We start from the raw sequence: 16031 nt of genomic DNA on the forward strand, positions 1-16031 counted from the left end.
CGGCATGTAGCTCCTCTTGGGACTACAAGATCTGTAACATCAAAGCTCTTGTCCACGGTGGCACTCAAAAGTGCAGCGAGACAGAAACAAAGTGAAAGGAGGTGAGGAGATGGACCGTGAACATCTGTTGGGCTTCCTGGCCTTGCAGCTAATCACTAACTGGGTTTCTCCTGGTGCTAACTGAGAAAAGGGGACGCGTAGGGAATGATCCCACTGAGATCGGACAGCACGAGCACGTGCGCACACACACCACAAATTGGCAGGCTTCATGGGCCACAGCAATTGAGGATTGGCCCAACACCCCTCCAACAGTGTTCATTTGTGCTGCTAGGGGTGGTCCACAGACTGAGCCCCCCGCTGCAGAGGTGTGTGTATGTGTGTGTTGCGTCATCAGAGGCTGTCAGAGTCTAAGGCATCGTTGATCTTGCAAGTCCAGTTAGGTGAGCGGCAGGAAGCCATGCAACAAGCCTGGTGGAGGGGGCCAATAATCGATGGTTGCAGAACCAGAACCATCACAGCTGGCCATCATTACTGGTGTTGCATCCCCCACCTCCCGAAGAGTAAAGAAACCCAGTTAACCCCCCCTCCCCCCCACCCAGTCCCAGTCACACTCCATCATTAATCTGATGTCTCCACCTGCGACATGGCAATGTAGGAGCCATTGCGCAGCTGCTGCGTTGACGCCTGGCCACCCTGCGGCTCCTCCGGCTTGGAGCTCACCTGGGTGTAGGCCGTGTCATCCTTCACCGTCTGCAGAGTACATTTAGGGCCGTCATGAAACATTTTTATTGCACTACAGCAGTATGGAGTCATAGAACATCAATTTTAAAAACCATTCTAAACACAAACATATAGACTAAATGTGAAAATAACTTCAATGAGAAGCTGATTATATGGCATGAAATTAGAAGTAGTAACCGAATGGAAAAATTAAAACTGAAAATTTAAATAACCACTCGGTTACACATGGGATGGCAAATTAGGAAAAACAGGAAGAAAAATGGTAAAAAAGGGAAAATTAAGACTTACAGCAAAAGAATGAAAAGCCTCGGTAAACTCAATACGTTTCACAGCATTCTGAACAAAAACAAGGAACAAAGGAATAACTAACATTACTCAAAAATAGAAAGGTTAGTATTGCACATTAGCAGACATATGACCACACCCCCACCCTCAGACATTACAACACAGAGAATAAAGAGTAACCCCCCACCCCCTAACAGACACTATCTCCACACTCCAAGTGACTGGAGGTGCATTTGTTTGGCCCACAAGACATCATTCCTCTTTTCTGAAAAGACTAACCACACTACACTGGCTCCTCACAAATTTTTGCTACTCAAATGAGCCAAGTTCAATGCTCAAGGGTACTGCAAGCAGGAAGTGGAGTCAAACCTGGACATTTTGGGTGCCAGCTCTAACCACTTCACCACCTGCTGCCCATACACAGTATACGAGTGTGGGACCACCTTAATGCAGCTCACTTCTACAGCGTTTAGAGCCTGTGTCTGATGCTCCAGAGTGTCAGTGAAGATGAGGGACATTGTTAACTTGTTTATGGACAAGTCAGCATGCATAGGAGTTTGTGGAGACAACTTTCAATTAGTCTCAACTTTAATGCAGTTTGAAGTTATATATATATTTTTTTTTTAACTAATTGCACCTATGAGATTTTTAAAGAAAAAAACCAACCATTATTTAACCTCCACTGATTGGGGCTGGAGTTATTAAAAAAAAAAAAAAAAAAGTTATGAACCAATGCCTGGCCCAAACTTAAGTTGAAGACACTGAACTGTGCTTTATATCTCTGAAAATAAATGGTGACCTATGGAAACAGGTAACCAAAAACACGAGTGCTCCGTCACCTACTAAAAGGTCACTCAAAAAGGTGGTGCAAAAATGTAGTGTGTCAAGGGCTGAATCCTGGAGATGGCCTTTTACACATACACACTCTTCTGGCAGACTGTTTGTGTAACAGCACACATCCAGTGCACTAAATGACAGGACATCCTGTGGCCACATGGAAAAGCCATTTGGAGCCCCTTGGCTTCTGGGAATCCATTAATTCATATGCTATTGGGCAGAGCTCCTCTCTTGCCCAGTATCACTGCTAGCCCCATGCAATTAACCCCAGAACAAACCTTGTAAGGCAGAAAAGCCAGAAACCAGTACCCCAACAAGCTGTAACAGCTCAATGAACTCTGGACATTCAGTTGTGGGCTCACCTTCTTCTGGCGAGACCTGCAGATGAGGATGACCAAGACAAGCAGCAGGATGGCACCGAAGCCTACAATGAAGAGTGGCAAGTTGGACACGAGCGTGATGATGAGCAGCAGATTCCGCATGTTGGCCGCAGAGTCTTCGTCGATCACAAATGTCTGGGCAGTTCAGGGGGAGAGGCTCCATGTTAGTGAACACATAGAGACCTGAGCATGGTGGATCAGCAATCGGCATGAAGTCTTACCTCATTCACGAACATGATGGGGAAGATTGTTTCACTGAGGTTTCTTGTTTTTCTGAAGAACATACAGAAAGGTGTTTGAGGCCAGAGGTGGGGGCATTACAGGAGGATCCACAAACCAGTTCACAACAGAACCCCACTGGTGCTGGAGAACAAGATGGAGAAAGGCGGCAGGACTTACGGGAAGCCGCTGACTCTGTTGAGCAGGACATTGAGCTGTGCTCGCTTGCAGGCACGAACAGGAACACCTGTTGTCTGGGGAAAGACAGAGACATCGAATTTCAGCAAAGAACTACCTGTAATAAACTGATGTGACTCCTGCTATACACAGAAATGTGAGGTCAGAGGTTCAAGATAAATTGTCCGTCCCTCCAAAATGCACAAGAGTCCTGTCAGACCATCCAGGTGCAGGGTGCAACAACGCACTGTGCTCACTGCTTTCATCGCACCCTTGTGCGCATGTGACTGGCCAAAGTGATCATGTCTGAAAAGATCACTAGGTGGCAGAAGGGAGCTTTATAAAAATGTTAAGTTTACAGCACTATCTACAGCTTAAAATAGTGAAAAGCACTAAACAATACTCAAGAGACATGATTTACACTAAACAGTATCTGTAGGTACAGAAACATGAGGGCTCAGAGGGCACTCTGTAAACAGACCATACCGGGTTCAGGTCAAGATACGTCTCGTGGTCATCCTTGTTGGGCGTTAGACCTTCGAAGGCGTTGACATACTTTTGGTCTGCCTGGTAGAAATGTGGGAAGGAAACAACGATGGGGGCTCCTACATGGGGTAAACGGAAGAATAGAGCAGCGTAAAGGAACACAGCAGTTGTTGACCCAATGCATGAATTCTCAGTTAGGGGACTGGCAGTTCACCATGTTCTTTACTCTGCCATAAACATTAATACCATGAGGAAAAAAGGTGCCTGAAACATACATTGTAAAGAGCCTGCAGTATTTTTATAGTGATGCTATGGGTTGTGGGGAAACAGGATTTCACTGCTCATGTGCTCTCGGATGCTGTGGTCAGTTATTGGTCTGACGTGTGTGCGCATGTCTGAGAGTCTGCAGTCGTGTGCACACATGCAGCAGGCTCAGCAGGTGGGCAACCCTTTAATGCTAAACATATTAATGTTCAGCTGTGTTAATGCAGTGTCTGTTAACCTGTGAGAGTGTGGCATGTCACCTACCTTGACGGCACACGCTGACCTTGAGCACGCCGGCACTCAGGCACTTCCCGGCTGGCACGCAGAATCCAGCATTAGCGGGGTTGTCCTCCGGGCTGGCGAGCACATCCAGAGGGGGTGCAAAGCGGTAGGCTGGAATGCCCTGTACTTCCACGTCCTCCACATACGCCAGGTGTATGGATCTGGAAGGGCAGCAGACAGACAGACAGACTCTCTGGTTAGGCACCCTTGGTCCCAATACACACAATCAAGCAACATCAGCCTCAGTTCTATGTGAACAAGCATGCCATGACAGATTTTATAGAACTATAGTATCATTTCCCAATTTTCATTACAAACACAGCAACTGGCTAATCAGGTCTGTATGTTCAGTGAAACTAAGTTGAAGACGCAGACAGCCCTTTCAGTGAGCTTCACAGTGCTCTACCTGCAGAGATCCGCCGCAAAGATGTACAGCAACTCGTCTTTGGACAGCAAAGGGTGAAAGGCACTGCCGTCGGTGCCGTTGATCATGTTGCTCTGGTTGGACGACCACCACGTCATTTTCCTGCCGAGAGCAGAGGCACAGATTCAGGTCTAGCTAAGGGACATGGAACACAAACTTCTTGTCAGCATCCTGCAGACACATGAAAGGGCTTCACCATGTTATTTTATTGTGTAAATTAGGCTCCAGGAAAGTTTCCTATTGATGTCCATGAAGTTTAAAAAGTTACATTTTTTTGCTTTCCCAAAACAGGGTTAAATGTATTTGCATTGTAATATATTACATTCAGTCACACCCCTGTAACTGGGTTAAACGTCCATGGTGAGGATCAGTTCAACAGTTGCCCACAGTACCATCTGATAAACAGGTCAATGACCAGCAATCCTGCCACTACCAGGACAGCCTGTCCACATGGACTCTGAGCTGGGCAACGAGGGACAGTCTGGGCTTCCTTACCACCCCTCTATTATTTACAGAAAATAAATGTTCAGAGACCTTTCACTCATGGCGGCAGTAAAAACAATGGAAGTGAGAGGCCAACATATGGATTTGTTACCATTGAAGACACACCCCTCCGCTTGGGATGACAATGGTACAGTGGGAGGGAGATGCTGGAGGGAGGGAGAATGGTCTCTTTGTACGCAGGATACCCAGCCACGGACAATTCTGAGAACGGAGATTCTATCAGTGTGAACCCCTCCCTCACCTCCTAACAGCCACTGTGGTGGGCTCTGAGAAGCTCTGCTAGCTATAGCTTCAAGACCCAGTGGCTTGGGATAAGGGGCTCAGCTAGTCACCTGTAGCAGCAGGAACCTCTGCACCAAACTGCTCCCCAACAACCGTATCCATAAGAGATATATGAAGATGGAGATCAGTCCATACCAGGGACCCAAAATACAATTAAAATGTAGGAATAACGCAGAATCAGGAGAGCAGTCAGTTTTGCTGAGAGAGATAGAGGGAGAGGGGGCAACATCCTGCCATGGCCCGCACCAGCCTTTCCTGTTAACGTGAGTTGACACTGTCCGGCTCATGGCAGGTTTAGGCACGTGACCAAACAACACAGTTTCTCATCGGTACCTCAGGCCATTCCATGTGTCAATTCTGCCAAAGTCCATGTAGTTCTCCTCTCCCGTGAGAAACACAAATTCGCCTTCATGAGATCCGTTTTTCTGGGAACAAAAGATTGCCGTGTCAGAACCAGTTTGGGGGACTTCCTCTATGCAAGATTACAATTGCTGACACAATAACCATGGAAACCAGAGTAAAGAATAGCTTTAAACTGATGATCAACAATTATAGCTTCACTTCTGCAAGCTGCTGATACAGTATAGAGTAAGTGAAGGACACAGGTAAGCCTTGGCGCTTGTGTGCCGACTTACACGGCTGGTGGGAAGGACAGTTTGCCATGAACATAACCTTCTGAAGCTCAAATAAACCCTGGTTCCCTCCACTTCACTCACATTATTTATACATTGCAGTGCTGCCTGCTGGCCCCCTACACACAGTTTAATATGTCAATGAGCATCAGCACCCATCAATCATCTGGGTGATCCCCCGGCCCACATAAACAGTTGGATTCTCATTTTTCTCCGAAAGTCACTTAGAAATGAACACAAAAGGAAAAGCACTAAAACTACTTACAGGCATAAGAACCTGTCAGACACTGAGTCAAGGCCCCCCCGGATGACACCTACCTTGTACATGAAGCCAAAGTATTCATCTACATCAGGCTTCAAAGTGTGGATGCGGGAGAGCAGGGGGTCCTTGAAGCCCCACAGCATCTCATGAACGGTGCGAGTAGTGAAGAGGTCCACACCAATGGAGTTCATCCAAAGCGACACCAGCGGGCGTATAAAGAAGGAGTAGGAGCTCATCTCGTTCATTACAGCCTAAAGTGTCAAACAAAAATAAATATGACGACAACACTTTACCTCTGGACTGAGGGGTCATGTGAGAGGATATCCCGGCACAGAACTCACCACAAAAGGGATGTTGATGGTCCTCACACGGTCCACCTCAGGATCTCCTGCTGACATCTCTGGCACAAATACAAAACTTTTGGGATTGAGGGCTGAGAGCTTGGTCCCGTTCTCCAGATATGTGAGGTTCTCCCGGGGACGGTACTCCCTGGTGAGGGCAGGGATAATTGGGGGGTAAAAAATCAGGGACCACTGATTTGACAGCTGAGAGCACTTCCAACATCCCAAAAACAAGAGTGACTAATTTTCACAGCACAAGGCAGCAACTCATTGTTTTTTTGTTTCTCAGTTGGACTAGATGCCAAGGAGGTCAGACAACCCATCTAATCAGTCACACTAGGAACAATTTTTGGGGGAAAAGGCACCGTTTAAGGAGCAACACAATGTGTTAGAGACTCACTTGTATGTGTAGGGGCCAATCTGTGTGACTGCAGCCTTGCCCCCTGCCAGGAAGACCTCTGGGTTGGACACATTGAAGAAGAAGTACTGCATGAAGACATCGGAGGGTGGGTTCTTCCAAGCATCCAGAACCCGGCTCCCCTCAGCCAAGGTCATCTCCTGATAAGGAAGTGGGAATAAGGGTTATGAGAGCAAACCCAGGAGTCTGACCATGACTTGTTCTTGGCACTGAACTTCACACAGCTGGGTAGGCAGAGGGCTGGGGAAGGATGTAGCCACACAAGGGCAAATGGAAGGAAGGCATGGTCTGTCCTGGAGCTGGGTGCAGGTCTTGGTCCACTGGACCACGGCCAAGTCCAGTCCACCAGAGGCCCTTGTGCATGAGACTGGTCAGCCCTTGGACAACGAAGGGAGTTCCTCAAATCACACCTCATCCATCAAGTATGTTTACATCAGCTATTCAGGCAAAAATTAGTTTTTCATGTGGCTAGTCATCATCCGTTTTTGTTAGAACGGAGCAATGGGTATTGTAATAAGAGCTTTGGATATTTTCTTAAAAAAAGACATACGACAAAGTATAAAATATGGGCACACCCCACTATCCACTAGGTTCCAAAAACACACTGTTTTTACACTTTCTTACTCAAACTGACAATGCAGTATTGCCACTGTGGATGTAAATATTTGTTGGGCAACCAATGTTGGGAGTTATGGGGGACTGAGTCCAGTTTCTTGTTGTTCAAGAGCTTTTGGCCAGGTGTGCTGTGTGTTTGCTTCTATGTAATGATGCAGAGGCGCAATAAAGCTCATGTTCTGACGCCGTTGCTTCCGGAGCCATCTTTCTGCGATGCTGCTGACAGCACCATCTAGTCAGGTTGAAAGCAACTTAGATGTTATATAGTGTACTCTTATTCTTATTGTAATTTATTATTTGAAGCATTTTCTGTTGGAGGCAGTTGTCAGCTTAGTCTGGGTTTTCAAGATAGGCTGGGGAAGGACTACAATTTTTTCCATAAGGAAAAACAGGCAATGGGCTCCCGCTATCTACCTTTTTGTTATCCACCCCATTTTCATGAATGGATTAAGGGCAGATAGTGGGGTACGCTTGTATTTATTGTTTCCTTGACGGTAGAATCAAATTTTTTCATGTACCCATTTTGATTACCATTAACGTGATGTGTGTAACAATGGATTTACACCATTAACACTTAAATCCAGTGTTTGCTGTGGGTCTCTTGGGAAATGTTAGGATGGTCACAATGCCTGGAGAACACACAGCCTTACTTTGTCGTTTGTTCCTATATGAGCCCAATCACCCCCCGCCCCCGGCAGCCCCCATATATAGCCCTTTGATCTGTAAACTCAAAAACACAGAGACAGGAAGAAGACCACCTGTGTGAACACAGAAGACGGACGCACAGCTTGCCCTTCTCCACATCACACTTCCTCAACACCTTTTGGGAGTGCCTGCATCCCCAGGCATCTGCAGCCCTGCAACCCCTGAAATTTCCGTTGCACCCCAGGAACTGGCTGACAGGGGCTTCACTGAAACAATTGAGATCTTGAAACGAGGGCGGCATGAAAGGTGATTCTCATGTACGGCCTGTGAGCACTGTCTGGGAAGGCCAGGTCACGCTCTGTGTGTGTGTCTGTACACAAGTGGGCTCGCTGTGACAAACACTGCCGCAGTGCCCCAGGATGTTGTATTAAGAAACAACTGAAGTCTGTTCTTTTTTAAATAAAAAGAAGACCTACAGTTGCCTGTTATGAAAGGTAGTTATGCAAAAACTCCCAGAACAGGAGTGGGGAAATTCCTCTGCTGAGTCTGAAGCATTTGGCCCGTTCAGAGCTGCTGAATCCCTCTGACACTGAAGAAATCTCGAATCCATCTCGAGAGCTACGTCTCTCCTAACTCTCCCGACAGCTCCATAAACGAATCTAACACCATCTGCTACGACTATCTGTGTATTTGCCACTTCGTCACTTCTATAGGAGCTACTCAAAGTATGTAAACCAGCAACATGGTGGTACCAGACACACAAGCTTATAACTCTGTACCTAAAGTTCTTCCATCTGTTGTACTTTTGCTTACTCTCAGTTGTATAAGTGTGTAGAAAAGTAAAATACAAGTCACTGGAGTCTCTCTGAATGGTACCGTGCTCATTCATAGACCTCCTTTGGTCCAAAGACCATGCCAATTCAAAGGGGCCATTCTTAGTTCTTGCTGGCCACAATCCAGGTGCGCCAAAAACATTACAAACTGTCTTCCAAAACCAGGGTTGCCATTCCCTTTTGTGAAGCTCAGTGTTTCTCCCATCTCTACAGTCAGCAGTCCACGTGATACATAAGCCCTGAAGGCCTAAGCAGGGGAGTACACTGGGAAGTACAGCATGCTGGAAAATGCAGAGCGCTCTTGGGACGAGGACCACCAACTCTGGCAGAAGTGCAGTCAGACCTGTTGCTGCAGAAATCGCCACTGGGGGTCCATGCAGCCCAGTGTGGACATTCACAAGTCACGCTCCACTCAATACACTGGCGTCACATATGCAGTCATGCGACCCAGCCCAAGGCCAGAGGACGACCAGCGCCTTATAACTTTTTACAGAAACTGTGGTAACTGGATGCACACAAACAGATGTTCTGTCTAAGACACACATACAAGGCACCCACTGTTCATTGGTTCTGCTGAAGGGTACCACTGCTTTAAACACCATAAATGCAGAGAGAACAGAGAAGACAAATTACAAGTCATGGAGACAAATGGGCAGAACTGTCACATGACAGTGAGTGAGCCCATTTCCAACACAGGTCTGTCACATGAACACTGGGCAGGCCCATTGTCTTAGATGGCAAGACAGCCCATCACCACATCCCTACTGACAAGTTGAGGTCCAACAGGTTACACCATAAACCGGCACCAGGTTCAACTCAGTTGGTTTGCTGATCCAGAAACATTGAAAATAAGCTCATTTATAATGTTTATTCAACCCAGACTTCTGCATACATGCCACACCGGATTACTGTACTTTACAACAGCGTTCTCTTGTTGGACATGGGTGACATCACTGGGCTCCACCCACAGCTGTCCTGTTTTTCCACTGAGGATAAAGAATCTCTGAATTACCTGCACAAAAGTCTGAAAAAGTAGGAAAAAGAATTTGATGACTGTTTTGAAGAGCCTAACTGCAAACTGTAAGACAACACACTGGCAGTTCTGCTTAAGTGAAAGTTACTTTAGTATAAGATCTATAAATGAACTCATTTGCATCCGTTGTGCCAGTAAAATCTGATAAGAAACTTCAGTCTTCTGACAAAAAGGATGGCTGTCAGATGAACTTCAAACAGAAACCATCTTTACAAGGACAAGTTTATAGACACAGCCCAAACTCAGCAGTGCACCTAGACAGAACCAAAGTCCTCAGCAGCAGGCAACCATTGCAACAGGTCCAGTCTGAACTGCAGGCACAGCTGGCATGGAAAGCCTGCTCACAGCTACAGGAACAGACAGCCAGGAAGCTCACAGTTCCAGTGCCAGTTAAGGACACAGCCTGGTAACCTGAAGGTTACTGGTTTAAGCTTTCAGAAACAACCCCTTCTTTGAATTAGAGGACTTATTTATGACCCACTAGTGACAACAAGCTGAGAAGCTCAAACAGCAGGACCCTCTGCAGAAGAAGAAGAGGAAGTTCTGCCCCAAACTAGCCATTAAGTGGTGGGTCTCTGCCCCCCTTGCTTATGCAACTGGCTCCCCATCAACATCCTTTCTGCACCTGGAAGCTCTCTCAGGATTGATTGGCTTCTGGTTCCTGTCTGCCTTCAGCTCCGTCCTCCAAGCGTGACCCACAAAACCATCTCACCTCTGGCAGCACAGAGCTGCTCAGCCACAACGACTGTACAACACACAGCTATTCATACACCTACACTACCCACACACCTACTGCTGATGTTTTTACTGAAGAGGAAAAAAAAAAACCACCATTATGATTTCAGGTACAACCTGAACCAAGTGGAAATATTTTAAACAACTGGATTTGGTTATTAATGACTTTCTTATTTCTGAAGCTGTACTGTATTTCAGGTGAAAACAAGGAGGACTCAGGTTTTTGGTGCTATGGGTTTATAAACAAGCAATGCGTTTCCCAGGAGACGCCTTGTCATCAACCACAGCACAGTCATTCCGGACATGGAGTGACGTCCCCTGAACCTGGGCCCCTACACACTGCCGCACTGAACACTCACAGGATCGGAGCAGGGTTCTTGCTCAGAGCCACACCCAGGGGAAGAGGAAGCCAGCAGGGACTGACAAGTAAAGACACGAGGCCCTACGGCTACAGGTAAGGTTAGGAATTTCTCACGCCCAGCTGAGGAAGGGCCACAGAAATGATATAAGACTGTGCCATGAGTGTTTTGAATTCCACCCCAGAGGACACCTATACATTTCTTTGCATGGAAGACTACATTTTTTAAAAGTCACTTGCCATGGCTGTGAGGGCACATCCTCTCCTCTCAGGCCTCATGGCTGAGTGGACAGCTACAGGAGGGCACCCTGGCAGAAAGAGAATAAAGTATCTACTGCACAAACATGGAGGTGTCTTCAGACTGGTGCAACTAGTCCCACTGAGCCATACCGCAGTGCATGTTCAAACAGAACAAACCCATTAACTAACCCATTAGCCACCCTCAGCAAACTTTCACACAAACTCTGCAAACACACCAGAGTGTTTCCAGAAAAAGATCCTGTTTGCTCTGCAAAATAAACATTACAACTCACTATTAAACAGTAACTGTTACCTCTGTTGCAATAGGTATATGAATTATGTTTTATGATCAATCCTGACTGTTTTTAGGAATATTGTGTCTGCTAAACAGCCTCCTATGCCAATCATATCACAACATTCCAAATGCTCTGGCATCTCCATCTGAAGGCCATCAGATACTCAAACAGTGGGGGTTAAAGTGAGAAACTGAACAAGCCCGCTGTGCTCAACCATTTACTAAAAAAGTTCAAGTTTTCATAAAAACTTAATTGTCCTTATCAGGCCCTAAAAATGACTCCTTGGCCGTATCTGCTGTTTCTACCCGTGGAAGTTCAGCACGTGACTGCAGACCCCAGGCAGCCAGGACCAGCAGCACGTGAAAGAGGAGAAAACCCCATGAAGTCCAATTCCCGGACAAATACAATTAGCAAATAACGCACAACAATAATGCCGCTTCTCTCTCTCTCACACACACACACACACACACACACACACACACACACACACACACACATTTTATGAGACAATAACTCATGCATGAAGAAGATCTGAGAGGAAAGAGGGACACAAAGGCTGGAGGACAGGACAACAGGCTGTTTCGCAAACTAAATTAGTATGTTCGTATGACCATTTCACTGGCAGGCCTAAGGGGCTACCTCCACACACTCCTGTAAGATGGGTGAAATGACAAACACCAGCAATTCCCTCACTAATTCGGGACAACATAAGAGGGTCAGTGTTGGGGAAACATACATGCGGGCAGTACGGAGCGTGGTGGTTAGCACAGCTGCCCTTGGACTCCGAGGTCGTCGGTTTGAATGCCACCTCCTGTGGCAGTACACTCAAGTTACTCAATCTAAACTGATATGGTAAAAGGTATCCCACCGGGTAACATTTATTAATTTAGCTGATGCTTTTCTCCAAAGCAACTACGTGTTGAGGTTACAATTTTACAGTTACAGCCTTCCAATTATTTACTCATTTATACAGCTGAATATTTTTTTTTTCTGGAGCAGTTTTTGGGTAAGTACCTTGCTCAAGGGCACTACAGAGGGAGGTGGGGATCAAACCTGCAACCCTTGGATCCAAAGACAGCAGCTCTAACCACTGCACTACCAGCTGCCCCAGAACCTGTAAATCACTGCAAGAAGCTTAACACTGCAAGTTGCTCTTGAGAAAAGCACCAGATAAATATATGAATGCACATGTGGGGGAAAAAAAAAAAGTGGGTTGCTCTCAGTTTCCAGGTGGCGCTGTGCCTTTGAGCAACTATTCTTCTAAACCACTGTCCACTCAAAGCTGTAAACTCAGACTCCTAATAACCTTTGGTCTTTGCTCCTTTTGTACCCACCACTATCTCTGTCGTTCCACTCCTATTTAGATCCGGAGGTGTGGGAAAGCTGCCTTCCCGCTGCATCAAACTGCTGTGGGGTCAGAGGTCACCAGCCGTTGCTGGGTCTCTGCTTTTTGGACTACTTGTGGGTCACAGCAACTCTTTCAGGAGTGTTTTGTGGCCAAAACTGAGCACCAATTTAGGTGTTTCAACACAGGACCAGGGAGGAAATGTGTCTGGGGTATGGCATTCCCAGTACTCCCTGTGCTTTTTGCTCATCTTCCAGGAGAAGAGGCAGCTCTCCAGTCTCTGTGTGTCAGCAACAATGAGCCAATGAGAGCTGCAGCTCCTCACAACACACACTGGAAAGAATGGGGTGACCAGCTATTTAAAATCCCTGTGTGGAGTTTGCATATTCTTCCTGTGTTCATGTAGGTTTCCCTCCAGGTGCTCTGATTTCCTCCTACACTCCAAAGAGATGTGGTTTCTGGTGAACTGGTGACTCTAAATTGACCTTTGTGGGGGTGTACGAGAGAGGTGATCCAACTAAATACCAGAATCCCCCACCCTGGTGTGGTAACAGCACAGGCCAACCCAGTCCACACAGGGTCCAGACCTGCATAGCATCGCCTCTAATTCTGCTGAAAGAGGAGCTAGCAGAATTGATAAGGGAAATGTGGCAATCATTGACCTTAAATTGAACGTGCACAAAAATAAAAAAAAATTGTGGTCAAGGATGATCAACCAACAAGCATTATAGATCTCAAGTGGTTGCTACAGTGCAACATGCGCACACACACTTAGACGAAACTGCAGCAACTCCGTCTCAGTAATAACTCCTTAGTTACACTAAACAGTAACAGTAGTAACTCAGACCACTTGGAAACAAATGAAGTAATATTTCCAGGACTGCTTAGTTATACTCCGTAATAACAAATGAGAGATTCAGTTACAATCAATAGTACTAATTCAGATAGCTTAATAACACTAAATGGTAACATTTCCAGGACTGGATAGTTACATGCAACAGTAAGAAGTCAATGCCCAGTTAAATTACACAACTAAATGGTAACAAGTCAAAAACAGGTTAAACTTAAATATCTAAATTTCCCAGGCTGGTTAGTTGAAGGCTCTGTTATCACTGAGAGAGAATAGCACTCTATAAAATAAATTGAGTCTTAGAGCGGTTGTTACTTCACACCGTAACGTTACTCCCTGCCTTGCTGTCAGCACAGCAGCTGCGCAGGTCTTCTGGTACTCAGACCTTCACCAGCACACCTCTCCCACAGAAAACATCTGCTGATGAAGCTATGGACAGTCAGCCAAAGGTTCTCCTTATTTCAAATCACTGTGTGGACAGTTGTGAGTAAAAACCAGTTAAAAGATGCAGTAAATCAGATGCACCTTGTTCATGTGGACACCAGTCTGGAGCACCAAAGTGGAGATGCTGGATGGAGAGATCCCCTGAGGGATCCGCGGACCGCAGAGAACACACCCAAGAGAGACATCAACAAACCCCAACCAAGAAACCTAACAAACCCAGAATTGCTCACCTTCTTCAGACGGTTGTAGATGAAGGTCGGGAAGACCTGGGCCACCAGTAGCGCGATCCCTACGATGAGCAGGTGGGCGCACACGATCCCAGTGGCGTAAATAGTGCACGATCTCCTGGTCATGGTGCCGGTGCGGAAGGAAGGATGATCCTCGGCGCCGACCTTTAACACACGCGCTAGTGTGTTTATATGGGATACAGTGCGGGCTCTGGAGGTGTGAGGGTCAGAAGCTCCGGAGATCTCAGGATGTTTCTTCCTCTCTCACACACACACACAGTCAGAGGGTTCGGTGCCGCTCGATCTAATTCGACTCTTCACACCGCCTCAGTCGCGTGATTTAAACATGGAAGCCGCGCGTGGAGTTGGAATGCCCGTGTCTCTCGCTCTGTCTGTCTGTCTGTATCTTCTCGGAGGTTCTGCCCGATCCTCTTCCTGCTCCTTCTTCACTGAACAAACGGTTGTCGCCGGGCGAGCTGCTGCTACTGCCGCTCATAAAGAGGAGCGTGTGGTGTGTGAGCCGCGCGACGGGAAGTGACGGCGCTCAGCGCGTGCTGAGGGGACTGCCCACCGAGCGTGCCTCGAACCCTGGACCGGTCCACCCCTGGGTGGACACTCGATGGACCGCGTCAGACAGAAAACTGCTGAAGAGACTCGCTCGGTCCACTTCCTGTAATGAACTAGCCTGGTCCTATTGCTGCTGTCCCCCGAACCGAACGAACCTCGTCAGACACAGAGTTCTGCTGTGGTGGCAGCAGCCCAGTCACTCACTCACTCACTGCCACTGTGTGTACCGAGGTCCGCGTACTGTACTCTGTCTGTCACACAGCTGTGTCGTGTGTGTGTGTGTGTGTGTGTGTGTGACACTGACAGACAGAGTGGACACGAGGAAAACGCTCGCTGCCCGAGGTCAACTAGTATTATTATATTATTATTTAACACTAACAATAATACACCAACTCTCTTAACATGCCAAGTTGCATTTTTTTATACACGTACAAATGAATGACCGCCGCCACGGCTCGAAATGTTAATGTGTAATTTACACTCGACACGACACGACAGCCACAGGCTGGGATTTCCGCCGCCGGTTTACACTAAACGGCTTAGGACCAATAAAACTATTATCTACGTACCGTCCAACAAGGCTCATAAAGTGATTTACCTGCGACGGCCGTTATGTAACTAATGAGGCTTCTCACCTGACCGTGCGTGCGTGTTTCATTGAGTAAGTTAACCGTTATCAAATATTCAATGAATAATTCATACCGTCAGCACGTGCTTCCTTGTACTTTACAGCTGTTTCAAACGTTCACGGCACTCGAGAGCCGCACCAGACCGACTTAAACGACGGAAACTCACAAACAACATTAAAAAAATGAGTTTATATTGTTGACAAGGCGGCTGCGATCCGCTATCCTCAGCTCCTGAGGCGTTGCGCTACGAGCAACCGCTAAGTCCGCTACAGTGCCTGCCGGCTCGCGACACCCCTCATGCTCTTGCGAAGTTACAAACTGATTGGTCCGACTCGGCCCATGCAGCAGAGTGCTCATTGGCTAATGCGCACCCGGACCACCGTCAGAAGACCACCTCCGCTCGCGTGTGATTGGCCGAGCGTAATGCCGAATTTGATCGACCGATTTCGGGGCGGGTCCTGTGCGTGGCGAGCGCGAGTAGCGTCACTGGCTTTGTTCAGGACGCATCCTGTGTATTTCCACTCAAGAGGTGTGTGTGTGTGTGTGTGTGTGTGTGTGTGTGTGTGTGTGTGTGTGTGTGTGAGAGAGATGAAGAATAAACATTAATCACTTAATAGGATGCTCACTGATGTTTTACTGAAGTACTGTCAAGGCAGGAAGTGAAAGACAGAAGCCTGCCG

At 47.0% G+C, this 16031-nt stretch overlaps 1 protein-coding gene across 1 annotated transcript; it reads right to left on the bottom strand.

Moving 5' to 3' along the window:
* Window positions 1-318: 318 nt before the first annotated feature.
* scarb2a (scavenger receptor class B, member 2a) lies at window positions 319-15633 on the bottom strand. The gene is made up of 13 exons (XM_018731746.2): window positions 14159-15633; window positions 6517-6674; window positions 6117-6264; window positions 5832-6026; window positions 5215-5306; window positions 4078-4197; window positions 3654-3832; window positions 3126-3244; window positions 2643-2716; window positions 2465-2516; window positions 2226-2378; window positions 1030-1077; window positions 319-750 (listed from the first exon to the last, which is right to left on the bottom strand). The coding sequence occupies exons 1-13, from the start codon at window positions 14279-14281 to the stop codon at window positions 619-621; spliced, it is 1593 nt and encodes a 530-aa protein (XP_018587262.1). The 5' UTR covers window positions 14282-15633; the 3' UTR covers window positions 319-618.
* Window positions 15634-16031: the final 398 nt, after the last annotated feature.

The sequence above is a fragment of the Scleropages formosus genome, chromosome 17 (assembly GCF_900964775.1).
Source record: "Scleropages formosus chromosome 17, fSclFor1.1, whole genome shotgun sequence".
NCBI classification, from domain to species: Eukaryota; Metazoa; Chordata; class Actinopteri; order Osteoglossiformes; family Osteoglossidae; genus Scleropages; species Scleropages formosus.

Coding starts and splice junctions, on each gene's coding strand:
- scarb2a (XM_018731746.2), bottom strand. CDS start 14,281: ATGACCAGGAGATCGTGCACTATTTACGCCACTGGGATCGTGTGCGCC. Junction 6,675..14,158: donor TCTACAACCGTCTGAAGAAG/GTGAGCAATTCT, acceptor CTTCCTTATCAG/GAGATGACCTTGGCTGAGGG. Junction 3,833..4,077: donor TTTGCGGCGGATCTCTGCAG/GTAGAGCACTGT, acceptor CTGCCCTTCCAG/ATCCATACACCTGGCGTATG.